Source organism: Cynoglossus semilaevis, chromosome 6 (assembly GCF_000523025.1).
Source record: "Cynoglossus semilaevis isolate Cse_v1.0 chromosome 6, Cse_v1.0, whole genome shotgun sequence".
Taxonomy (NCBI): domain Eukaryota; kingdom Metazoa; phylum Chordata; class Actinopteri; order Pleuronectiformes; family Cynoglossidae; genus Cynoglossus; species Cynoglossus semilaevis.
Window position 1 is genome coordinate 11,183,392 of NC_024312.1, and position 25,666 is coordinate 11,209,057.

General features: G+C 37.9%; 4 protein-coding genes across 6 annotated transcripts in view; 1 reads left to right on the forward strand and 3 right to left on the reverse strand.

Annotated features, from left to right (window-relative positions):
* The first annotated feature begins 1,642 nt into the window (after positions 1-1,642).
* sephs1 (selenophosphate synthetase 1) lies at positions 1,643-8,615 on the forward strand. Its single transcript, XM_008311946.3, has 10 exons — positions 1,643-1,928; positions 3,212-3,341; positions 3,655-3,751; positions 4,533-4,636; positions 5,406-5,513; positions 5,699-5,853; positions 5,944-6,034; positions 6,121-6,220; positions 6,761-6,973; positions 7,320-8,615. Exons 2-10 carry the CDS (start codon positions 3,246-3,248, stop codon positions 7,532-7,534), a joined length of 1,179 nt encoding a protein of 392 aa, XP_008310168.1. The 5' UTR covers positions 1,643-1,928; positions 3,212-3,245; the 3' UTR covers positions 7,535-8,615.
* Positions 8,616-8,806: 191 nt separating this feature from the next.
* cpt1b (carnitine palmitoyltransferase 1B (muscle)) lies at positions 8,807-16,567 on the reverse strand. 3 transcript variants are annotated; one of them, XM_008311948.3, is made up of 19 exons: positions 16,402-16,567; positions 15,193-15,350; positions 14,920-15,059; positions 14,422-14,593; positions 14,003-14,104; positions 13,245-13,382; positions 13,077-13,154; positions 12,881-12,988; positions 12,651-12,735; positions 12,154-12,349; positions 11,898-12,083; positions 11,701-11,806; positions 11,507-11,623; positions 11,005-11,169; positions 10,779-10,913; positions 9,923-10,075; positions 9,591-9,704; positions 9,407-9,499; positions 8,807-9,124 (listed from the first exon to the last, which is right to left on the reverse strand). In XM_008311948.3, exons 2-19 carry the CDS (start codon positions 15,331-15,333, stop codon positions 8,993-8,995), a joined length of 2,361 nt encoding a protein of 786 aa, XP_008310170.1. In that variant the 5' UTR covers positions 15,334-15,350; positions 16,402-16,567; the 3' UTR covers positions 8,807-8,992. The 3 variants fall into 3 exon arrangements, with proteins under 3 accessions (XP_008310170.1, XP_008310169.1, XP_024911950.1); XM_008311947.3 differs by having other exon boundaries at positions 16,385-16,567; XM_025056182.1 differs by lacking the exons at positions 15,193-15,350; positions 16,402-16,567 and having other exon boundaries at positions 14,422-14,574; positions 14,920-15,057.
* A 764-nt stretch (positions 16,568-17,331) lies between these two features.
* chkb (choline kinase beta) lies at positions 17,332-24,465 on the reverse strand. The gene is made up of 11 exons (XM_008311952.3): positions 23,845-24,465; positions 23,479-23,587; positions 23,133-23,246; positions 22,447-22,580; positions 22,250-22,354; positions 21,048-21,106; positions 20,529-20,616; positions 20,345-20,453; positions 19,597-19,697; positions 19,285-19,366; positions 17,332-18,905 (listed from the first exon to the last, which is right to left on the reverse strand). Exons 1-11 carry the CDS (start codon positions 24,459-24,461, stop codon positions 18,849-18,851), a joined length of 1,575 nt encoding a protein of 524 aa, XP_008310174.2. The 5' UTR covers positions 24,462-24,465; the 3' UTR covers positions 17,332-18,848.
* Positions 24,466-25,073: 608 nt separating this feature from the next.
* LOC103380137 (zona pellucida sperm-binding protein 4-like) overlaps positions 25,074-25,666 on the reverse strand; it is a 2,580-nt gene continuing 1,987 nt past the window's right edge. Inside the window, 3 exon segments of the mRNA XM_008311958.3 lie at positions 25,074-25,239; positions 25,376-25,451; positions 25,554-25,666. The exon segment at positions 25,554-25,666 is cut by the window's right edge and continues 74 nt beyond it. Coding sequence (XP_008310180.2) covers positions 25,154-25,239; positions 25,376-25,451; positions 25,554-25,666 — 275 coding nt within the window. The 3' untranslated portion in view covers positions 25,074-25,153.

Consider the following 25,666-nt stretch of genomic DNA (forward strand, 5'->3'; position numbering starts at 1 on the left):
CGCTGGATCTGTGTGAAAACCGGCCAAATATTGACATTTTTAACGGATTGACTTGAAAGGAGACGCCGATCTTTTAAAGCAAATAACAAGAAGATCCGTGGTTCAAGTGCCTATTGGGACTGACAAGAATTCAGCTCTCTTGGTTTCCAATAAAGACACAAATTATTAAGTAAATGTTAAACTTTTTAACATTTTTACATTTGTTCTATGAGGTATTTCGAAACCTGCAGATTTCCAGGTTGACCAAACTTTACCGTTTAGGAGACACGACAAGCTTCACATTTAGTATAAATATGAAGCTTATTACGACGTTACATTTTGATAAATAAATTATCAAATTTCTGTAAATACTATTGATAAATTGAAGCTTTTTTGTGTTGTTGCAGTATGCAGTGTTCCCACTAGATGGCAATATTATTATCATAATATTATTTGTCACCATATAATTTCTGCACAAAGTAAAATCTATAAAAACATATCCTGCAGCCATTAAAATAACATATTTGCAGTCATATATGGACAGAACTATGCAGTACGATGTATGAACTAAACACTTGTATGTATTCATTGATCAATGAAATAGCATTTCTAATGAAATAAAGATATTTAACCTGTAGTGTCCTGGTTAAAGTATTACAATCAGCGCTTAAACGAGTAAATTGCTTCCTTAGCTTGTTTTTTAAATTTCCTTATTTACCGTTTTCGTTTTTCGCATTAGTCTACGTATGTTGTTTTAAAATTATTTCAGTTATCATAATGAATAAAACATTGTCGTAATAATAATATTTGAATAATTTGATAGGATTGCATACATTGTTCTTCACTTGACGCCTCTACGGTGATGCGTTTCCTACCGTCAGTGGCAAAGAGTATTTACACTTAATATGTAAGAGCTTTTATCACGTTTACTAAATTGTTTATGGTATATTGCGTTTCAAGTGCGTCCTTAGCACCGCAAAATCCAGATTTTACGTAAAAAAAAAAGTGTTTTAAATTGTTAAACTTGATTGTTAAATTGTAAATTGTTATCTTTACGTATCAGGATTGTGTATCGACAGTGTTGAAATATTTACCATCTGCAGGTGGGTATAGTCTGGCGTTGATTTTACATTTTAAGTGGGCTGGTCAGGTGCCCGAAGCATTAGCTATAATTTTCAATTTTAATAATAATAATAATAATAACAATAACAATAATAATAATAATATACATTTTATTTCATAGGCGCCTTTCTGTCACCCAAGGACACCTTACAGTGAATACAAAGATAACAACAGAGCATTAAAAAAACAAGAAAACATTAAAACAATTAATACTTTTGCAGTAACAATAATTGACTGTTTGTATTAAATGTATATATTTTAAATCTTTTTTAAAAAAGAAAAAATATCAGTCTCATTGAGGCTGTTTATAGTTTAGTTTAAATGGGGCGTTTTATGTATATTTTTGCCTAATACAAAGTTTGAATCGGGCAAAGGGGTAACATGTTTATTTTAGAAGTAACATTTATATTTAATGTTTATAAATCCGAACAATATTTTGCTTTTGTATGTACATTTGGAGGGAAACGAGTAAATTAAAGGTACACTCCATTATAGAGACGAGGTTGCCAGACTTCACCGCTATTTAAAGGGGATGTTAAAGCCGCCACTTTTCGAGCTGACGACTTTTAGATATCTCGTCAGTTTCCTCTATTTGCATTAATCAAGGTTGTGATATAATTTATAAATTGTCGCTTTATTTGTGTGATAATTAAATATTACGTAATTGTGCTCGATTACAGGTGTTTTTCGTTGCGTAAAGACAATTTAGAAGCCAAATATTTCTTAATTTTTGTCAGGCATTCTCTGTCGTCGCCCGATTCTTGCCGCAATGCATTGTGGTCCTGTCCCCCGCTCATCTGTTGGGATCTACTGCTAACGTGAAGCTGGTAAGAAAAAGCTGGGCATAGCAATTAAAGGGGAATTGTTGCAAGAATATAAGCCCACTTTTGACCAAAATTTATACTTAGATATGTTATGAACGTTTATATTGCACACTATTTGTATAACTCGCAAAAGTTGCGAGTTTGCATTTGTTTCATAGATTTTAATTCCGATGTTGCACATTTGTAATGGCGAGGGAGAGGAAAGGGTTAAATTTTCCGCCGCCGACATTTTTGTTCGGTCCTAAACTACAACTTTGTAACATACATGTGCGCCGAGCCGGTGCCAGTGATACGCCGCTTTGTATTTGATTTCAAGTCACGGGCGCAAAATGACTGATATTTCAGCCAACTCTTCACTAGTAGCTCATTTGCACTAGGCTCTTTGTTGTGCTGTGTTGCCTACGCTCCATAGCATCATGTTATGGACCAGCGTTTGTTTGGAGGTGTTACCAGTTGAACTTAAACAAAATGTTTTGACACAAACACTAACTGAAACCTATATGCCCTTTCAAACTGAGTATTCAGTAGGCTTTGTGTTTACTAATACTCATTTGACGTTTGTTAAGTCATGTCGGTGTCTGAAGATTGAACCTGGTGCTATTATTTTGAACACACCCACATTGTACTTACAATGGACCTCCAGCAACTTCTGACTGATCACCATGTATCCCAATGGCGGGGAAGAAGTTTATAATAATTTAAAGCTATGGAAGACAATCATTTTCTATTCTATAAGTGTCAGAATTTTTGTTTTTCAAAATCAGGGTATCATATAAAGTGTTTTTAAAGAAATTGAAGACCATTGACCCCATGTCATCATCTTGTGATGTTTTATGTTGTTACTGATGTGCATGTCACAGTGCTGTTACATTACATTGGTAACATGATGCACAGCTACACTAGTAAAATATGATCTGTCAGTATTTCAACATTTGTTTTCACTTAGCCTTTTGGTTAATTAAACAAAATTTACTGATGTCTATTGCAAATGGGGTTGTTTTTAATGCAATATAATTGGATGCAGTTTTACTATTTACCAAAAATGAACACAACATTGTAATTTTATATTTTACTAGATCCTTATTTCTGTTTTTTGGTCTTGATTTGAATCAAGATGACTAGGGTCATTTCAAATTTTCACATTGATAATCAATAAACTGAACGGCAAGGTACCAAATAACCCAATAGTTGGAGACCTCAGGTTTAGACACTTATTCTCAGCTTACTGTAGGGCTGGGCTGTGTTTGTAAATCTTTTTTTTTTTTTGGTCTGTTTTAAATTTTTAGGTCCTGGTGGTGAGGGTCCAGAATTATTAAGACTATGTCTTTGAGGGAGTCATTTAACCCCGAAAGCCATGAGCTGGACAAGAACTTCAGACTCACACGCTTTGCTGAGCTCAAGGGCACAGGCTGCAAGGTTGGTATTTTGTTCCAAATTTGTTTGATTCACATAGATTTGCTTCCATTTGTATTGAAATAACCGCATGCTAAAAAAGAAGAAAATAAAGGTAGCTGTAAGCAATCTCCTGCTCGGTGTCCTCACTTTGCAGGTCAGTGTTTATACCGCAGATCTGTGCCATGTATAATCTGAATTTGAGTTAATTGCATATTTATTGAACCGCCCTCTAAAGAAGTATCCTTGTTGGAAGTCAGTATCGTACGGTAGGCAATAAAAACACTTATTTTGCGGTAATATTATTTGCTGTGTATCTTATTTGTTTCAATCACAGGTACCACAAGATGTTTTAACAAAGCTGCTAGAATCCTTAAATGAGAACCACTTCCAAGAGGATGAACAGTTCCTAGGGGCAGTAATGCCTCGATTAGGTAATAACTATGTTGTGGAGCCTAATATTACTAGTACTTTACTCAATTCTTGGGTGTAGAAATGTCTTTGCATAATGTCATAAATGTTTAGGAATTTCCTATTCATTCATTTGCAAATGGTAAGCTGATAACTTGCAGAACTATTTGTTTGTTTGTTGTATTTTAGGCTACACCAATGTCAACAGAATATCACACTAACCTACAGTATGTCTATAGCACAGTCCTAAATGCCCCAAAATGGAGTGCTAGTAGATTATGAGTAATAATACAATAAAAATAAATATTAGCATAATTCTTAAGTGTGTAGTAGTGACCATATATCATATAAATATATCATATCATGCCTGTTTAGCTACACAAATTCATCAGTGACCCAACATATAAGGTGTATATATATAAAAGTATTTACAGTTCATATGACTAAATATATATTTATTATTTATTTATTGTAGATACACAAGCTTAGAGTGCCCTCTAGCGGCTGCCAGCATGAAAATAACGGTGTGTTCACTGTGCTACTAATTTGGGTGGAATTAATGCTAAATAATGATTTTTCTTTTTTTTTAACACTGTCACGTGTTGCTGCATAGTTGGGTGGGCTGTACTCCGTGTTCCCAACAACTCTTTCTATATACATATCATTGATGGGATTTTTCACCGAGTGGTCAAATGAAGTCAAAATTTAACTTCAATGTCAAATTTGACAGAAGTCCAATTTCGTTATTTGTCTACATTTAGAAAAACAAAACAAAAAGAAAAACCAATTGCTTTTATTTTGCAGGCATAGGTATGGACACCTGTGTTATACCACTCAGACATGGAGGCCTTTCTCTAGTACAGACTACAGATTACATCTACCCCATTGTAGATGACCCCTACATGATGGTATGGATGTTTTATGTTTTGTTTTGACTCACTGATTTTCTGACAAATGATGAGTCCGTGAAAGTTGTCACAAGTAGGGATGCTCTTGTATTCAATATTCAATAATTCATAAACAGTAACAATTAATGCCATTTTCTATGCAGCAGATTAAGGCCTGGGTCATGTTTGTCTTGCCTAGGTCTCTGCTGCAGTCCATGTGGATCAGAATGGTGTACATTTTGTCAGATGTGTTTTACACGTGCAGCCAAGCCTTTTAGCACACATTTCTGACTGAGTAATTTCACTTGAGTTGCATCATCAACTAATTTATCAACAAATACATCTACGTGGCTTTAAGGCTCTAAATTAAAAAAAAATTAGACTAAGACATTTTCTGAGCATGTTGCTTGAATGCTGTGGTCATAGCAGTGTTTTGACTGTTCTACAGGAATTCTGATGAATATTTTTTTTCATGTCCTATACCGATGCCGCTGCAACTTGGAGTACCTGCTAATACTGATATCAATCTAAAGCCTTCTATTCTCCTTCATCATGCTACAGGCTGCTGTTGCTAGGGCGATAGTGTCCCTGTTTACAGCAGTGTTGCGCAAAGTTAAGTTTAGCTCAGTTATTTGAAGTTTTTGGGGATTTTTTTATGTTCAATCCTGAAATTTTGACCATTATTGGACCAAAACCTATTCCTGTGTATTTGATGGAGCCATCCCTAATTTGGGATGGTATTTCCCATGATCTTTCAGGTGCTTATTTTATTATTATTGCTATGTTGTAGGGAAGAATTGCATGTGCCAATGTTCTAAGTGACCTGTACGCTATGGGAGTGACGGAGTGCGACAACATGCTGATGCTGTTGGGAGTCAGCAACAAAATGTCCGAGAAGGTAAAGGAGTCCTGTCATAATTAAGTGTCCGGTGTGTGTGAGTGTGGAGACATGACGAACCAGACGATGTGATTGGTGTCTTCTCTGTTTGTACTTTTGTTTGGGTTTACAGAAACACATTTTGTTGTTACTCGAAACAAGTCTTTCATTGTGATGACTTGACTTTTTTTTTTTGGACTTAACAGGAGAGAGACACAGTCATGACGCTGATCATACAGGGCTTCAAAGACGCAGCAGAGGAAGCGGGTACGTCTGTAACAGGAGGACAGACTGTGCTGAACCCTTGGGTTGTGATGGGAGGAGTTGCTACGACAGTGTGCCAGCCAAACGAATTCATCATGTAGGAATACTGAAACTGTTCCAGCCACCCTCTGTCTCAGACAGATGTGTCTATGACGCAACAAAATAATGGCAAATGCCCTTTTTACAGGCCAGACAATGCAGTTCCTGGAGATGTCTTGGTGTTGACCAAGCCCCTAGGGACACAAGTGGCTGTTGCAGTTCACCAGTGGTTAGATATTGTAAGTCTGTTTGACCGTCACTGAATGGCACTAGAGTCTTCTAAAGAAAAACTCCCAACTTCCTGATTGTTTGTTTCAATTCTCAGCCTGACAAGTGGAACAAAATAAAGTTGGTGGTAACCCAGGAGGACGTGGAACTGGCCTACCACGAAGCCATGATGAACATGGCTCGACTTAACAGAACAGGTTTGTTTCAGTTTTTTGTTTCAGTCAAGAACTACCTGTTATTGTCATCGGTTATCAATAACACGTAAATGTCAAGTTAAGCATGAGCCAATCAGCTGCTGAGCTGAGCATTACAAACAGCAGAATAAGGTTCTGAAGCTTTGTTTTGTTGTTACATTTTATGCTAACCATTCTTCAGCGGGAAGCAAATAATTGAATAAGTTAAAAAGTTCAAAACATTGAACCTAAAGACAAATAAACACTGATTGTACAGCAACAACAACGGTGGAAGAACATCTTTCTACTCAATTGTCAAACAAATCTGTATTTTTAATCATCATTTTATGTTTATAATGTTATTAGCAATTTGTTGAAACGTTAGATAACACGGGCATATTTAAAGAAGTTTAAAATATGGCTAATATCTAATATTGGCATTTCACTGACATGTCAAAAAAACTTGGTGCAAGATTGTACGTTATATTGTTGTATAGTTGTTGTAATGCCAACAGTGAAATCACAACAGTTGTGTCACCTTCTCGCATATTCAACTCTCCGCAGCCGCTGGACTCATGCACACCTTCAATGCGCACGCAGCCACTGACATCACAGGGTTTGGCATCCTTGGCCACGCTCAGACATTGGCACGGCAACAGCGAAGTGAAGTATCGTTTGTCATCCACAATCTCCCGGTCCTCGCAAAAATGGCCGCCGTGTCCAAGGCCTGTGGGAATATGTTTGGCCTCATGCACGGCACCTGCCCTGAAACATCAGGTTTGTGTTAGGGGATCATTGTCTCATGGTGCCACCGCCCTGTTACTGGGGTTTCACACTGTACAGCAGTGATCACCAACTGGTGGCTTGTGGGTTGAATCCAGCCTGCCAAAGCATCCAGGGTGACCCCTGCTGTATAGTGTCTCACTAGAGCATGTTTTACATGAGTTATAAGATGACAAATAATATTTTCTCAATAATTACAAAAAACACACAACTCTGCATACAAATCAAGCAAGAAGTTAAACCAGTGGTTCCCGATTATTTTCTGAGAATATTAAGTATTAAAATTACATTTAAGATGTATTGCACTGACCAAATATTATTTTCCTCTTTTTCTTCTCAGGGGGCTTGCTCATCTGTCTGCCCCGAGAGCAGGCTGCCCGCTTCTGTGCAGAGATCAAATCTCCGAAATACGGAGAGGGCCACCAAGCATGGATCATTGGAATTGTAGAAAAAGGAAACCGCACCGCTCGCATCATCGATAAGCCTCGGATCATAGAGGTGGCGCCACAAGCTGCTACACAGAACGTCAACCCGACGCCCGGCGCAACGTCTTAGTCCACCTTTACTGAAACAGACGGGTGTCTGGAAGCGCTGCGTGATTCTTAGACAGATAAACAACAAAACCATCCTAGATTGATCAAATAAATGCACACAATAGTCATGTACACAGAAAAGACTGGGCTGGTGTGTCTCTACGTGATAAAGCGCAGCACACGGTGGCTCAGGGAGCATGTCGCCACCCAGTGGACTCAAACTCATGTATCCCCACTATAAAAAAAAACAACAAAGAAAATGATCATAAATAATCCTTATGCCTTTTTGTCTTCCTTGTGTTCTGTTAAACCTGTGACAGAATATGGTTAAAAGCATTATAGACAAAAATCTGATGTCGATTGTGAATCTTCCGAAGTCTGAAGTGCGTAGCCTCTTAAAAGATGTACTCATCCAGCGACATCCATTTGTTGTGGTGTTTTCAGTTGTCCATTTCTTTTTTTGTACAGTCTTCAAAACCTGGTTTAAGTTCATTCCTGTAACTAATGCCTTGAAGGGGTCTGATGAGATTCTTTTTTTACTATTACTTTAACTTTTTTGTACTGTCCCTACATAAACCAATAAATACTAAAAAAGAAGATGCTTTTGTTGGAGCTGCAGGTATGTGAATAATCACGTGAATGTTTTATAACAAGCCATTGATTCTAATCAGTCACAGTGTTGTTGCTGCTGTGTGCTGAGGCACAGTGTGCTGTAAGAGATCATCAGGTGTACCATAGAAAACTATTATTTATTTACTGTAAGTAATGTTACATGCTGAATATTAAATGTGTCCACTAGATGGCAGCAGATGGATATCAAAACATGAAATAGACTCCCAGCAGATGGAAGATCTTCCAAGTGTCTTTCCTCAATATACTGCAGGTGTTTCAGGGTTGTGTACAACAAAACAGGCCACTGGACATGTTAAGTTGGTGCCAATGTTAGTGTGAATGCTTAGTTATCTTTATGGTAACTGTCCTGAGGGAGCCGATGGCAGCTACAATTAGCTCTAGCCTCTCCACCCGTCTTCCTAGACCCTGAAATGGATTATGTAATAGAAAACAAATTTATCATGGACTAATAAATACCTAAAATGTTTGTTCAACAGACAAAAGACTTTCATTCCATTTCACATTGCCACAGTTGAAGTCTGTATATACAGTATATATGTGTGTATATACAGTATATATGTGTGTATATATATGTGTGAAGTAAAAATATAGTGTAATAGCAGTTTGATCTCATTGGTGTTTAATTAGTCATAATGAAAAAGTAAAGTACTACTATGCCTACTGCTGGTCATAGTATTTGGTTTAATGAGCATCCTTAAATATAATATACATCTACAAACCCAAATGTTTACAATAAGTTTAGCAATAAATGCTAAATTTCTAATTTTAACTTATACATTGATAAAACAGATAAAGTGCATAAACAGCTGAATGTCAAGCAAATCAGTCAGTAGAATTTAAAAAGGACTCAAAGCTGTTTCTTCCCATTTTCCATTGGTACAGGTTTTCCAGTGTTCACCATCCTGTCATTTTCTGGCATGAAAAGTCTCTGTATGTCCATCATGGCCCTGTGTATGTATTGTCCAAACCGGTATGAGTCCTGCAGATCACACAGACAGGAAATCATCACAGCGAGGTTGAACTGTGGAAGCTTACAGTAACTATACCGTAGACGTTACTTAAGATGTACGTATATTTTATCTGTACAAACCACTATGAGTTGCTGCCACCTAGTGACTGGAGGCTGGTTATCATTCAAGCCATATTCCATTTGAAGCCCCTCACGCCCCCCTGCAGCACCTCACTAGGCCCCTCCTCAAGGGGGCCTGCCCCACTATAAAAACATGGCCACACGGAAAACAAGCGAAGGTTCTGCTCTTACCGTGTCAGGACATGAGAACTTGCTGGAAATATGGAATGTGATGAGGTTTTCTCCAACGATGATATAAGATACGCCATAACCATCATCAGCCACCTGAAAAAGCAGAAGAGGTGTTTTTGTTTCATCATCTAACATTCAGCTATTTCAATATAAAGCATTTAGAAATTAAAACGTTTTAACTCACTGGTCCAAATCCACCACCTGCACCAACGTACTTCGGAAATTTGTTCATGTCAACTAAATTAAGCTGCTGCTGCGGAGTTTGACTGGTTGACAACTTCCACGGCTCTGACAACACCTGGGAGTAAGAAAAGGGTTGAAAAATGGTCATCAGAAAACAAATATTCACTTTTTGGAATTTTACAGCACATACTTTACTAATCGCTAAGAATTAATGGCCACTAAGAACCACAAAGTTCTTTGCTAATGCTGTTTTTTTTCTTAGATGTAAAATGAGACTCACAACCTACATATAATTGAAAATATCCAAGTCAGAAATCAGTAAAAAAGTGTCACCTTTTTTAGGAATGGTGAGTCAACACCAATGTATTTGGATACTATGTAGAGACAAAAGAGGTGGCGGTCGATACCAGAACCAGTCATGGCCAGACGATACATGTTTTGATGTTTGTCTGCTGCCTTTCGAAACAGGACCAGTCTCTGGGTATTCTGAGTGTGGAGAAAAATGGCAACAAAAAAAAACATCAAATAAAACTGACCCAGTTTCTGTTTTTGATCAAATTACACAAGAACATGACTTTAAAGTTTAAAGTTCAGGTTAAAGACCTGTGCAAACACACATTATGTGAAGGTGACCACAACCTGTGAAGCACCACGTGACCTTATTATCTGACCTGAGAGTCACACATACATCAATTATGTCAAATTCATTTACATGTTTTTAAGCCCCCTTTTTTTGGCATCAGAAATGTCTGGCAACCACAGAGACTTTTGTTTTTCTAGAATTCGTTTTTCATCAGTTTGTTTTACTGTGTTGAATTAAGGTGAAAGAATGCGGTTGTTTACGATTGTTTGGGGTGCTTTTAATCAGCATTTTAAAAAGAATAATAACTAGTTTAGAAACTTTTTTTATCAGTAATTGTTTTGACAATTACCAGACATTTCAGGCGACCCCTCTAGAATCCCAGAGAACCCCACATGGGGTTGTGACCCAGTTGTTGACAAAAACTGCCCTGACCCCTAACCCTGACCTTAACCATAACAAATACCATACAAGCTTAATCTAAATCAGGTGTGATATAAACACACCTGAGTGTAAGTCGCAAACCCAGCCAAAGTGTGAAAAAAGTGTGTAGTCCGGAAAGTACGGTAGTAAATAATAAAATCTAGTGTGTTTGAGTGTCCTGCCTACTGTTGCAGCTGTGTCTTCCATAGCTCTGACAAACTCAACAGCCTCAGTGGTGCAGGAACGTACGGTCTCCGTCCGACCGTCTCTGAACATACGAGTCATCGATGACTCATACGTCAGACAAAACACTCCCTGATCCTGTAAGGCAAATGATGTCACATGAGTCGTCAGTGCACGACACCGATGTTCGTTGAAAGGGGTTTGCAGTGAGACATGGCGCCTGTCTTACTCTGAACTGTGCCAACTGCAGGGCTATCTGGATGAAGGCGTCTGGGCTGGTCCTGCACTTCTTGATCAGGCCTTTCCCAAACTCACGGAAGAGGTAACCATGGAAGTCCACATCATCAGCTATCTGCTTAGCTGACAGATATGACCTCTCCACAACTTCTTGGCACTAATGAAAACAAAGTACACCTTGGTGATAGAATTCTCTATACAGTGGTTTTCATCACAATACATACTGTATTTTCTAGACTATAAGTCGCTCCGGAGTATAAGCATCAGTGCCCTCTAGTGGCTGTCAGCGTGAAAATGAAGAACATGTACATTTTCAGTGGTACAGGAGTCGCAGATACTGGTACACATGCCTGGAGTGCCCTCTAGCGGCTGTAAGTGTAAAAAATAGCAAACGTGTGAAATTATATATTTTATCCAGCCAAAGGATGAAAAAAGGTGCGACTTACAGTCCAGAAAATATATAATTCAAAACCAATTTCAAATAACTATTAAACCTCTTTTGGAATTTTCCAGTGCAGTCGGGTGGGAGGAGGGAGGCTTCTGCTGGCATCTCCTTTACAGTGTCCTTCCTCGGTGTAGCCAAGATGAAAGCAGTCTGTTGCAAGCACATACTACACACACAGAAACAGTGAGCAGCTGATCACGATAAAATGACATCTGACACATGAAACCATACACATGTCATTACCTCCCACATATGTCCTACGATAGGTGCATCGGCCCATGAGTGTTCAGCATTTATTCCTATTTTTCCATTTGGATAAGAAATCAAAGTGAAAGATTTGTCGAACCACCTTCACAAACAGGAAAAAATAATATATTACATTAGGGAATCAGATGCTCAAAGTAAGCGAAGCGAGACCCTCTCTTGGCAGCCTGTCCTACCTGTCGTAACATTGTCCATGCAGCAGGGACTTGGCGTAACCATCCAGGGAATTGGTCTTTGCGGCATCATAACCCTGCGGTTCGTCATCCAGCGTCAGGAAGAAGGCAGCTGACTCAATGGCATCCAAGGACACCTTGTTTACACCTTGGCTGAAGTATTTAATCCTCGCTTGGGCCCATGGAACTCTGGAATGACAGTGGAGCCGTTAATGGAAGTACACGTGTCGAACTCGTGGAGTACTTAACCCTTGTGTACCTGTTTCCTGCTGTCAAAGCAGCCAACTTGAGTTCTCCAGGCTGCGGTTCAGACTTGTCATTGAGAATCCTTTGAATCTGTGTCTCAATTTCACTGGGTAAAAGATGGCGCCCCCCAGTGTACAGCCACAGTTGGAAGAAGCGACCCTTGTGGTAGACAACCACATGCTTACGGTCACTCAGGTGCTGCACAATATCTTTAGAGGTGACAACCCATGAGGAGAAGAACAAGATTTAAAATTAAACCATAATAATCTATCCATCCATCCATCCATCCATCCATCCATCCGTCCATCTCTCGTTTTGACAGTTGGCTGTGTAGAAGATGTTCTAATGATGTAATGATATAATGTAGAAATTGCATTTTTTATAACTTGTCTACATTATAATTTGGCAGTTTTTTGTTCAGTGTACCTTCCCTATGTTTTACCAGTGCTATGAACCGTATCTGTAGCCATTGTCTAGGACAGCTGAGCTAAGGATCAAATCTTTCCCTGCCTGTTTCAATGCCGGGAATGCGAGTGGTATTAAACATTCTCTCCATCTGACTGGAGCACATAGGGACAGTCCCCAAGGCCCTGAGCTGCAAAGAAGTACAATGACATATAGTGTAAAAAAAAATAAATTTAAACATAACATTATACAAACAATCTATATATCTATCTATCAATAATAATAATATTTGTATATATATATATATATATATATATACACACAGCAAGAATTACCGGTGCATGTTCACCACGTTCAAGTTTGCGCCTGTACTGCAGCATGGCGTGGACCACATTCCCCACACGTGCGGCCTGGCGATGTGTTGGTGTCACGTACAACAGGTCCTTCACGTCCGTAAAAAACAGACATATTACGTCAGAATATATTAGTAATAAGTAAGTAATGCATTTATTAATACAATAGTTACCGTACCATTATATAGAAGTTACTGTTCACCATGATGGGACCCCTGCCTCTGAGGTAAATGAACTCCTCCCACCAGTCGCTCACCTACAACAGTGATACGTACATCATCGTTTTACATCACAATTGAACTAAATTCTCTCCCAGTGATAAATGTCTTCTGTGAAAACTACTCACGTAATTTGTAGCCCACCAGGATTTCAGGATTAAATATCTCTGCAGCTGGGCGGCTTTGGAATTTTTGAAGTCCTTTGCCAAAATTGCCATTTGCTGGTACTGATCACCGTCCAGAAGAGGGTGAACTGACTCAAGGTACTGACAAGTACAAAATACAATCATGAACATGTGCAGTTGTTATTTTAAATGCCAAACATATACTGTCAGAGGTGAAAACTACAATTAAGATATATAAAAAAAAAATAAAAATGAAGAGTATCTTAAAATCACTTATGCTTGGATTAGCAGCTAATGCGGTCAAGTACTTTTATAGTGCAATTTGTTGAACAAAGGTGACCATAGTTTACTAGCCCATAGGTTAGCCCAAACTGTTCCATGCCAAGGGCCCCCAAACCCAAAGACAATGGTATAAAATATGTCTAGAAACATCAGCTTCTAGAATGTATTTTCTCATTGTTATTTCCTATTAAATAATTATTACATTTGTTTACCATTTAAGTTCGCTCATAAACCAGTCCGATGATTACGGCAGTGAATTTTTTTTTCCTTAACTTTAATCATAATAGAGTGCCCCGCCCCCCAGTTTGATAACCACTGTTGTAGCAAACCAAAATAATGTTGTGGCAGAGATTTGTCACAGTTTGCAGTGTCAATGTAATGTAACCCATTGACATAAATCTAAAACAAATATCAGAGCTAGTTTTTACTTATTGTCGATATTATGAGTGAATGTAACTACAGTACGTGCAGGTACACACCCTGTGAATAGTATCGTCCACGCTGGGCACAGGAAGTCTGGGTAGCGAGGCTTGAAAACTGTAGAGCAGGGGTCGTCTTCCTGAGAACATCCTTACTAGGCTCTAGAAACATGCAGACAGGATCGTAGAAATTTCACAATTATTCTTTCAGCTGTTGTTTCATATTAGTTTTAGTTTTTTTTTAAACAGGACATGATCTACATTTTATGAGTCATTAATTATCATGCATTAATAATTGATTCAAACAGATATCGCACACCATTGCACATCGTGTGACTGGCGGCCGCAACAGCTTTAACAGCAGTCCAGGTTCAGGTAGCATCAGTAAACTTCAGGATTCAAATTCTGACATGGTGCTGGTAAAAAAATGTTGATATGTTTTTGAAATTTACGGTGGAAAGCTGTGGAAAAAATCATACCAGCCAAAGCTTTGTCGATGTGCTCATTTTTCCATGAGACTCAAAAATCCAGCCATGGTACGACAGCAGGGCTTTGAGGGTGTATCTCAGAAGATAGATGAGGAAGAGCCACAGTCCAGTGGCGAAGAGGATGGAACTCAGCACCGCCCGGCTCTGCACTGACATACAGTCTCTGCTCAGAAAAGGCACAACACTGCCCTGGTTATGGCAAATTCTTCTGGTTTTTTATTACGTCAGTGACATGTCAATGCTATACAATAGGGATGTCCCATATTAATAATAAAATGAGCGATAATGCTGCCATCTAGTGGCTTTCTACTTCACATACAGCCATATTTCCCCAAAAAATATTTTTGAGGCACACATCATTTGGTGAAACTGTGTTATTGGGTTTTTATTATCGGAGGTAAAAAACAATAATGATACTTACATATACAACATAATTATGCTAATATAATATTGACCTAAATACTGTATGTATTGTAGATGATTTCTGACCTCTGAGGCAGGTTGTCCTTGATGGCATCTATCATTCCGAAGGAAGGATCAACATGAACGTACAAAGAACTCATCATCACAATTACAACTATGAGCCAGCTGGATGGACTGGCTGGATAGACTCCTGCCAACACACCATTCTGTGGAAACCAGACTTGTGTTAACACCAGAGCACTCTGTGCAGACTAAAATCATTTTAAAAACAAATAGAGAGTAAAAACTAAACTACAACCATACAGTACTTAGACATTCCGAGCTGGTATCTAGATTCACCTTGAACAGTATAGCCCTCTTTTTCCATGCTGTAACTCCAGACAAATAGATGTTTTTGATGACCTCTTGGCTAAGTGTGACGTCGACACCATCAGGGCGCACGGTGAACTGGAATCCCACCGCCTGGTGCGCCTCTGCCATCTCTGTGTATTACTAACCTGGCAAGTAAAAGAAGAATAGGCTGCGATATGACTGACCGAGTAACACAGTAACACAGTTACAGTTGCAGTAACACAACGACTAGTTAATAAGGGGAAAATATATTTGATATATATATATATATATATATATATATATATAGTCTCATTAATTAATTTGTGAAAATTTCACGACGCGACTACAGCATTAAACATCATGTTGTAGCCCAACTTCTGTTTGTGGAGGCTTTAACTTCCGGTCAAATGTCCGGTTGCGTCATATCAGCACCCAAATTTCTAAACGAACCCTTGAATTATTCGACTAGTCTGAGTGTGAAGTGTGAAGCACTTAATTAATTAATTATTAAGTTAAATAATTTAAATTATTAAATTATTAAGCACTTAATAATTAATTATGCACACACACATAGAGATATATTTATCTATACAGATATATTTCTATATAGAGAGATATATTTCTATACATACATATTATATTATGTATTTAATATAAAGACATATTTACAATTATAACAGAAACCCTTTTGGGAAAATGGCCAGTGTGACAGTGTAGGATTTCTTTTTCCATGTCATCAGACTGAAAAGTCACCAAGTGGGACAAAGTTCATTGGCCAGATATAGCAGTGTGCAGCTGAGCATGTGCGCAGACTAGAGTATGAAAATAATAACACGGAGTACAACACACCGATGAATGTTTAACGCTTTGCTCTCTCAAAAAAAATCCTGTTAGAATCTGTTCAGTTAATTATAAGCTAACTATAAACACAGGATAGCAGCCATGCATACCAATGTTTTTAAAGCCAAATGACATTTTCGTACAGTGCGCTTCAACTTTTCCACGATTGTTGTCTCGTAATGAATTAAACACAATCACTATAACATTGAAACATTTGTCCTTAGACTGTTGTGTGGTGGGAAAGACAAGTAACTCAGCAAGTGTAACATTCATGCCAATGATTCTATATTAATGACATATTACTTGCATGACTAAAAACAAAGATAAAAGTGATGAAGGAAGCCGGTCTCTAGTTTACCGTGGAACGTGACTCACTGTTAACCACTTTGTAAAAGACAAGCTGTGCCTTTGGATTGTGCCAGTGGAGCAGTGTAATTCCTTTGCACTGAGGTGCTGCGTGTGTGTGACTCCAGTGCCCTTGAAATGGCTTTTCCCAGGTAGTGAAGCCAGAGTGTTTATTTCCTGTGCTCTCTCTCTCTCTCTCTCTCTCTCTCTCTCTCTCACTCACTCTCTCATTCCTCTCTTTGTAACAAGACACCATACACAGACAGGATAACATCATGTGATGTGAGCTGACCGTGCTGAGCTGAGATGTACAGATAACTGGAGCAACAAGACAATTCACATAAAAATATAGATATGATTAAAAATCACATACATTGTTGAAAATAAATGTATGGCAAATGTGGACATTTTGCTAATTTATCAAATGAAGGCATCAGGGCTTTGTTTAAAGATTCTCACAACAGGAGGGTCAGACAGCCAGCATCATGACAGTATGAGGCCAGAGGCCACAGTTTGGGAAATCTCCACACTGTAATAGTACCTGGCCCTACATTGAAAATCAAGGTACATTTTATTTTCTGTGGGCCAAATCCAGACCGCCAAACAATCCAATCTCTCTGTAGCCTTGTCTTTTGAAGAAAATGTCTCCATGGATTCATGTGAATCCACAGACTGGCACTGATAATGTTTAAGACCACAACACAAAGATGGTCTTATATAAGGATACTGTCCATCAAAGGATCGTATCCTTTGATAGAACTGTGTAAAGTACCGCTGGTTCTTTGAATGGCATACCTCTCTCTGCTAGTTTATTTTTAGTAAACACGGGGCTGGACAGGGTCAGTATAGGACGCTCAAGTTACATGGCAGTAATATGTGAAAAGGGTCGCGTTTCATACAGTATCAAGAGTATGAAGGCAAGAACACAGAAAAAAAAACACCCCAGTGTATGCAAGTCTATTACCTTTAGATGAGATTTTAATAGTGCAAACAGGACCAACATAACAGACATTTGGAGAGAAACAGTTCAGGCTCTTCCCATGTGCAGAGAGATACAGCTAATGAGAAAAGCACCAGTGCATTAAAGAGTAACACACAGGACTGGTGATGCAGAAGGGTTTACAGTTAAATGACAGAAACTTTTTTGTGTGGTGTGATTGGTACACTCTATGAGACAGTGCTGTTTCAGCATATTCCTAAAAGACATTGCACCTTATCACGTTTTTAAAGAAAGAATATGAAAAAACAAACAAAACAAAAAAAAAAAAACAACAAAAAGACATAATTGAGAAAGAAACTCAAGATGCAAGTCTGACATTTGAAAAAGGTTGTACGTCAAAAAGGTAGGACGGAAATCAGAAGTGTGTGAAAATGCCTCATAACGCAATTAGGCCTCATGAAATGTTTTGACCAACACTGGTTTAATCACAGTCTTGTTTAACACCTGTTAAACTTAGAAATGAAAAAAAAGTTTGCTTAGTCCCTCAGAAGTTAACTTCAGAATCAGCTCTTACGGAAACAGAATGATTGTTGATAAAGAGAGAGGAGGTAGAATGACCTAAACAACATTAGAAATGTGTTTTTCAGTCTTCCAGATCATCGCCATCCTTGAAAATTTAGAAGTAGACAACTGGATTCCTTGACTATTAAAGACCATATTTGTTTAACCTGAAACCCTGAAATACCCCAGTTCCCCCAATAGATGGCGTAGACATTTTTAAAAAAAAGCATTTTAGCCTTTATGCATGACCTTTACATGTAATTTATATTAGTTCACACGAACGCTCCATCTATCTGCTCCTGACCCAGTCATTTGTTCAATTTTAGGACAATTGTGGCCCAGGAGTCAAAAAGTTTGCCCACGCCTGGCCTAAGATGTTCCAACACCAACATTTATTAACCCCTTGAGAGGGCGTGGCCATGATAAAGGGTAATAACAGATGTGTTTCTACAAGGGGTGGCTTGATCCAACACTCTGGATCAGTATTGATCTACCAGAACTGAAATGATTAAATAAACCTAATCCACCAAGTTGTCTGCTTTTAAATTCCAGAGGCTTAGAGAAATAAAGTACACAAACCAAAAGTATTCTTACAGTGACAGTCTTGTAAAAAGACAACACTATCCCGCTGATTACAGTAGTATCTGAAACATCCATAATTAGCCACTACAGAGTATCAAATGAATGGTCCATGTGGTAAATCTAAACAACCTAATGTGCACATGAAGAGTGGTTTTAACCAAATAAAATTAAAACGCATTAAATCACCTTATGAGCTTTCATAAATGACTGAACAAGCCTCAGTTGCTTTAAAACTTTACCCTAGGGGCATAGGCACAGACTTCACTAAAATGTGTCTTTAAATGTAAACCTTTAACATTCAAAAACCATTACTTGTCAAGAGCATAGACGCATAGGATAGAGACACACAAAAATGCATGACTGATAAAACAAGCACATGTTCCTACTTTGGAAATCAGGAGCATAGCTTCTTTTGCTTGAAATATGCATCAAACCGACACTGGGCATAGTCCTGGAAACACAAGGATGTTCAAAACAAAATCAGACAGAATACATACAGAAAATATGGTATTCAGGCAGGTCTTGCTAACAAAATATCTGCAGTTGCATTTTTGTATTGACCTAAGGAATAACAACCCCCTCCAACCCCCCCTTCTGGAAATAAAAAGTCCAAGAGCAAACTCTTTCTTAATAAGTGCAGAGGGTAAGAAAACACAAACAACTGCTAACATATGCAAGGGTGAAGTCACACACAAAAAAAATGCTTGAAGAACACAACCACACACAACAATCTGATTGTATTATCTAAACACAGTCTAAATAATCTAAAAATCTAAATTTTCTACTATTACATAAGTTTAAATCAGCTACTTAAAGAGAAAAATCCTTACCATGTATCCAAACTCAATAGTAGATATCCTGGCTTGAATGATGGACCACAGCCCCCAGAGAAAGTGTGACGCTAACGCATACCTGTCAGCCAGACAAACAATTAGAAGTCGAGCAATTGACAACATCAGTCAACAGTCAATAATTAATAATTAACACCAAGTCTTGATGATTACCTCTGCAATAAACAACAGTAAGGCATATAATTACTATATAATGTTATATATAATATATAGTACATACATCCCCTTAGTCTCCTGCTCCCATTTACTTTATATTTTGCACTCTGCCTCATCAATTTCCTAAAAGATTACCTGTTTGCTTCGATCAGCATGTCCTCTTCAATCTGTGTTTGGTCCCCTGAAATATCAGAGCTTTTTCTTTGCTCTGCCAGATAATTTCGGATGAATATAAGCTTAAAGAAAAGAAAAAAAAATGAAGACACATCTCACATTACTGCAGAGACTACTAAGCAGACCCACAGAAGTAGTGTTACAATGGTTAGACTTTAGTTTCATGTGTTTAACTGCAAAGAGAGCTCTTGCTGTAGCTCCCGGTGTCATCAGCATGTTGACATGGACCCTTCAACTAATCCCTCTGTCACTTGATGGCAATCTGAGCTGCAAACACTGACATCTTCTTTGCCTCATGATAAATATCAATCTACATAACAACTGTTATTTTTTATGCCAAATTAATAAAGAAAACTACTAATGTAATAGTAGTTATTACTACTACTATTATTATTTATTATTACCAAACTGTTGTTGTGCCTACAAACAGTGTAGCCACAACAGACCAGTCGGCGACGTCTGGCGTCAGTGCTGTAATATAATAAATTGTGTTACTGTAGTGTGACTTCGGCCTAACCTTTTACTGTGGTAGTCAGAAAATAACTGTTAACTTTATTTTCTTAAATAACTAAGAAAGTAAAGTAAGCATTTTAGTTCAGATAGGTAGGTATATATATTTATAGAAATATATTTATATTCACAAAAATGGCCGTCACACTGTTTACTTTTTGAAAACAACCCCCCCCTCCCCCCCCCCACACACACTCACCTGTTGTTCTCTGGTTGGATAGTTTTCCTGTGTGGATTTATAGAAAGGCCACTGGTCGTAGGTGTAATCATACATCCACTCACAGAAATGGTTCCCAAAGTCAAAACCCCTAAAAAACACGTATGTACAAAGAGTCAAAGCTTTAATCCAGTGAAATACTGTTGATCGAGACTCCAAACATTACCTGTAGTTGTAACTGCTGTATTCAAAGTCTATCAGCATCAGTCTGTCTCCTGAGGAGCTGTCCCTGCCGTCCAGTATTAGAATGTTACCTGTTGAGGATCAAAGTTCACTTCACTCACACAATAGTATTTGTTTTGTTGTGTTTACATCATCTTTGGTTTAGAAATGCATAAACTAACCATGAACTAATTCACTAAAAAAAATATTCAAATTGACCAGTGTGTTAATGAATAAAAATGTTAAAAGTAACTAATGAAGTATAAATTATATAACACATAAATTTGCAAAGGGGGTCCCCAGCCAGAATCGAATGCTGTTTGGGGGACCTTGGCATGGAATTTATTTGGGAACCCCTGCATTAATAGTTTAAAACAGCAGGGTGCCTAATTTGACCTTTGGTTTGAAGTCAAGTACAACTACTGAAATTATGACAGTACATCTTCACAGAACAGAAGAGCTGAACAACTGGATAATAATTTACTAAAACATCACAAGTTTTTTTTCTTTTTTTTTTTCTTACCTTCCTGGACGTCATTGTGACAAAACACTACTGGTGATGGAGTCGCTGCCAGCAGTTCACTGGAGATAAGAATAAGATGAAGAGAGAAAGTCAGTGCCAAGTGTCAATCACTCAAATTGTGTAGTAAACAGTTTAAAGATAAATAAAGTAAATGTGCACCATTACATGAATTCAATTATGTAATCTGTAAATCTGTACAAAATTGCGTAAGTGTCATAACACTTCTACTGCTGGCTCTGCCTGGGTTGCTGATAAACATGTGAGATAAGTATTTACTATGTGTCACGAAACTGTCCATGTCCAACGTGTCTATTTTGATAGCAGGTACCAGAGATAACATGTACTGGGTCATTCAGTCAGATGAATATTACTGTGTGGCAAGTGTTGAGCGCTTGCTCAAAAATGTTAGAAAACTATGTGGGACTTCCACCAAGTTATTACTGTTACTTATGTACAAGTGAATGTGCTACAGCTACAGCACAACTACACACAGCCACAAAAATGTTATTAATTAATTATTGATAATTAGACAGATGGACAAGCTGAAAAATAGTTTTAATTCAATAATCTTGGGAAGCCAATATCGTCATCAAAATCAAAATTAAATTAATTGCAGTTTTGTTATAGAAATGTTATGTGTAGGTTCTCTCTCCTTGTCTCTTATTTCTGCCGCCCTTGAATCAGTCATTAACTGAACAAAACCATTACAAAAATCAAATTTTGTGCCAAACCATAACATCGGTAAAGTATGATACTCAAGGACATATTAGAGAAGTAGAGCTTTAAATTTGAGATTGACAAACTCCTCTGGTTCCAAGGTCCAAGGTACAGAAAAATATTGGAAAGACCAAGTTTTTTGATCTGATGTTATTATATATAAGTGTTTTGTTTGACATGCAGATAGAAAGAGAGAGAGAAAATGTGGAGCGCTGAGTAATACTGGGCATTTGTCTGATTGACAGCCAAGGTTTCCAAGGTAGCCAAACCATATGGTGCCATGACATCAAGACATCTCTAAACGTCAGCAATGTTACTATGGGATTAGGCATCAATATCCCACGTCCACCTACCACATCCTTTGTCTCTCTTTTGGAGTCCACATGTCATTATAGTTTAGAAATGCCTTGTATTCTGCAGGAAAGACAGAGAACTTCTATTTAGGATCAGACCAAACCAGAACACAGTTCTTGGTCCTTTCTTACCGGAGGCTCTCCAGCTCGGCAGGCAGGTTTAACTTCATGAGCTTCTTGTACTTCTTCATATGTGCTTCACGGACAAAGTTCAGTTTCATCACCTGATCCATGTATCTGAAGAACCAAAAAAATAAGGAAATGAAATACAGATGAGAGACAAATACATAATAAAATATAATAGATTATGGTGCAGAAAAATCTATAACCTGTCAATGGTCCCAAAAAGCCACTTGGGCTCTTTGTTGAAGGGCATTAGCATTTCATGGAAACGAGCCAACTTGGTGGCCAGCTCTGCTGAAATTGCGGGATCTGAGAGTTGTTCTGTACGCATGCGAGTATTCTAAAAAAAATAAACAAACAAAAAAAGAACAGAGACAAAACAAAAATAATTTTACTTCTGTTTTTAAACATCATGCACCTTTATCCACATTAGATTATTTTCATCTCCTCCACTTTTAATATCATTCAATCCCCCTTGGTTATTCCTCTTTTTTAGTTGCCTGACAGCTAACTCAATCTATGGTGCCATGATTGCAAGACAGCAAAAAAATAATATTTCAGTAAATATTATTATTAACTAAAATTAAGAGTAATGGTAATGTATTTTCATAGTACATGAGCAAAAAATTAATATTTCAGTAAATATTATTAATGTAATGGTAATGTATTTTCATAGTACATATACAGACCAAGATTCAAACCTGGTCCTCTAATTCCCAGTCCAATTCTATTGCTCAACCATTGCTCAATATCTATTCTGTTCATACTGGGAACAAACCATGACAAGTTCCATATCTTTAAATCACACTACCTCCAGCAGAGGCAGTTCCTCTTAAACAGTTAAAAGGCAGGGTTTCTTTTGTTTGGTTTTTTTTACATCCACAGTACATACCGGTAGGTATTGTTCTAATCGTCCCTCTGGAAAGATGCCATAAAGTTTGGGCCCAAGTGTTCGCTCTGCCAGGATGGCAAACATCACACTCTCCAAAACAAGCGAGTCCACACCCTGTAAAAGGCACGAATAGTTTAGATTAATCAGATTAAAATGAAATGCTTAAGCCAGATAATGTCTTTTAGAGTCTAGGTTTTGAAAGAAAAAAGGGGGAAAAAACCCCAAACATATTTAGAGTAGGGGAAACAAATTATGCAGCTATGAAAGCTATTTTTCATAAAATGCTGACACGTAGAAATCATTTCTACCAGCCTTCTTACGAAATCTCTTCGTAGACAAAACCAACCTGCAAGATGGCACCGTACACCCTAAGGAGCACCTGACGAGGTTCAACTCCCACGGTAGGTACATGCTCCGGCAGAGTACACAGATACAACAGATTACTCAGTCCACCACTGTGAGAGAACAAAAAAAAATCTGTGGTAAACAAATCAGACACAACTGAGACGACATGTCAAAATACCTACAAACTATTATTTTACACAGGACTTTTATCTGTATCGTTTATTTTCTTGTGCCAGTAGTATATAATAAAGCTATTGGATATTTATAACAGTTTTATTTCATTAAACATCAACGGTCTTGGTATTGGCTTTTTAAATATTTTTTTATTTTTATGAAGATGTATACAAACTAAAAGTTAGTTATTGACCTGACAATACTGATTTGGAAGTCCTCCTCCTGGATACTCTTCCATGAACCGGACAAAAATTCTTTGCACCAGGCAAACGCCCTGTCCCGGGTGTCCCTGTCCACCTCCTCTCTTCTTCCATCAGCGAAAGATTCAGCTTCCGAGTCATCATCACAGTTGGCCTCAAACTGAGGGCTCGGAGTTTCCAGCCGCCTCTTCTCTATGGGTGAACCGTTGTCTCCTGCTGTGATCGTGGGAATGTTGCTAAGCAGCTCGGTACCGAGCTGCCTCGTGCTGCTCGAGCATACGTCAACGTGACTAGCTGCGTTTTTACTAGAATGCATGGTAAATTTACTGGAGAATAGTACAGTAGACCCGCTGCTAAATGTTGGTCTCGCACGGCGACACTGAGTCGCTGAATCACAGAGGGCGCTGGTTATGTTACTTAGCCGGAAGAGGCGACCATACGCAAGCGGACGGAGACGCATTGGGGGCAGTCGATCAAAACACAGATTAATACTCGTCGCTTTAACGCCACAACCTGGTAAGATACTAACGTCTGTTGATTTGGGCTGAGCTTGACTGACATATTCAATATCCAACCACAGTTGACTTCCGCATTCAACTGCCACTTTCATTGGTCATGTAAAAATGCGTCATTTAGCAGTACGCGTTAAGTTTCTAGGAAATGACGTAAGGACCCACAGAGGCGTTAAAATCAAACATCACGAGGTTTTAAAGTAGTGTTTGGGCTTACAATTACACAATGGTGCGCACTCTCTATTGTCAGACATGGGATATGAGAAATATACTGATTATACCAATGCTTTTATCAGTGTTAACTTAAAACAGTCCAAAAAATCTGACCACTGCTAGACATTTCACCTATTTCTTATCTATATATCAGTCATTAATTATTATTTTACTAACCAAAAGTAAATTATAAATGATCCTCCGTTAGTGTGTATAAAAATGTGGTTGTGTATGAACTTTTAATATTTGTATGAATAGTACGAATATATGATTTTTATATGATTTGGTGTGACATTAAAATTCATTCCACATAAGTCTAAGGTATAAAATTGCACTTACAACAACCAGTTAATGATCAAATACAATATAAGATTTATTATATTGTTTGAATGTTTGAATATTTTATACTTAACATACTGTAAGTGACAGTGAAAGTCACAAGTTTAAAGCTATGTAATAAAAAAGAAAAAAAAAACATCATAAGATCACACAATATATTCAGCATCTTGAATATTTATTTTTAACTTGTTATTGTCCGCAACAAAAGATTCAGGACAAGAACGTTCTGTGTGTGTTGTTACTGAGAAAAGGTTATAAGTTGACTGCTAACCAAAGCAGTCTCCTGCCTGAATCGTCCTTGGTAAGAACCACCAATTTCTCTCTCTGTGAACAAAACACAGCAGTAGTCAGTTAGTGCTAAATGTAAAAAAAAAAGACATCATATAAATACAATTAAAAATATAATACTGCAGCATGTTACCATTGTTGTGCCATAAATAAAATAAACAATTGTGCTTACTCTTCCTGAAACATCTTGGTTCACAGTTATTTCCAAGATTTGGCTGGCACACAGCTGCATCACAGTGGATATAAATCTGGCAGAGAAATTTGATTTGCAACACAATTTCAATGACAATACAATGACACAATGAATGAAATTACACTGAAACATCAGTGTGCCAGAAAGGATATCATACCATGTCCTTCAGAGGTGTGTACCCCCCTGTATCTCCAGCACCGTCCTTTTTGCTCATGCCAGGATTGGCAGCACCAGCAGACACAAAAGTGAACATTTTGAAAATAAAACGCC

What these genes read in the sequence shown, in the direction of transcription:
- sephs1 (XM_008311946.3), top strand. Translation starts at nt 3,246, where the DNA reads ATGTCTTTGAGGGAGTCATTTAACCCCGAAAGCCATGAGCTGGACAAG. An exon ending in TCAAGGGCACAGGCTGCAAG is followed by an intron (nt 3,342 to 3,654) that starts GTTGGTATTTTG and finishes TTTCAATCACAG; the next exon opens with GTACCACAAGATGTTTTAAC. An exon ending in GGCTCGACTTAACAGAACAG is followed by an intron (nt 6,221 to 6,760) that starts GTTTGTTTCAGT and finishes AACTCTCCGCAG; the next exon opens with CCGCTGGACTCATGCACACC.
- cpt1b (XM_008311948.3), bottom strand. Translation starts at nt 15,333, where the DNA reads ATGGCAGAGGCGCACCAGGCGGTGGGATTCCAGTTCACCGTGCGCCCT. An exon ending in TCGTAGGACATATGTGGGAG is followed by an intron (nt 11,624 to 11,700) that starts GTAATGACATGT and finishes CTGTGTGTGTAG; the next exon opens with TATGTGCTTGCAACAGACTG. An exon ending in TGGAAGACACAGCTGCAACA is followed by an intron (nt 10,076 to 10,778) that starts GTAGGCAGGACA and finishes CTCCACACTCAG; the next exon opens with AATACCCAGAGACTGGTCCT.
- chkb (XM_008311952.3), bottom strand. Translation starts at nt 24,461, where the DNA reads ATGAAAGTGGCAGTTGAATGCGGAAGTCAACTGTGGTTGGATATTGAA. An exon ending in TGTACGGTGCCATCTTGCAG is followed by an intron (nt 23,247 to 23,478) that starts GTTGGTTTTGTC and finishes TGCCTTTTACAG; the next exon opens with GGTGTGGACTCGCTTGTTTT. An exon ending in TACAGCAGTTACAACTACAG is followed by an intron (nt 20,454 to 20,528) that starts GTAATGTTTGGA and finishes CGTGTTTTTTAG; the next exon opens with GGGTTTTGACTTTGGGAACC.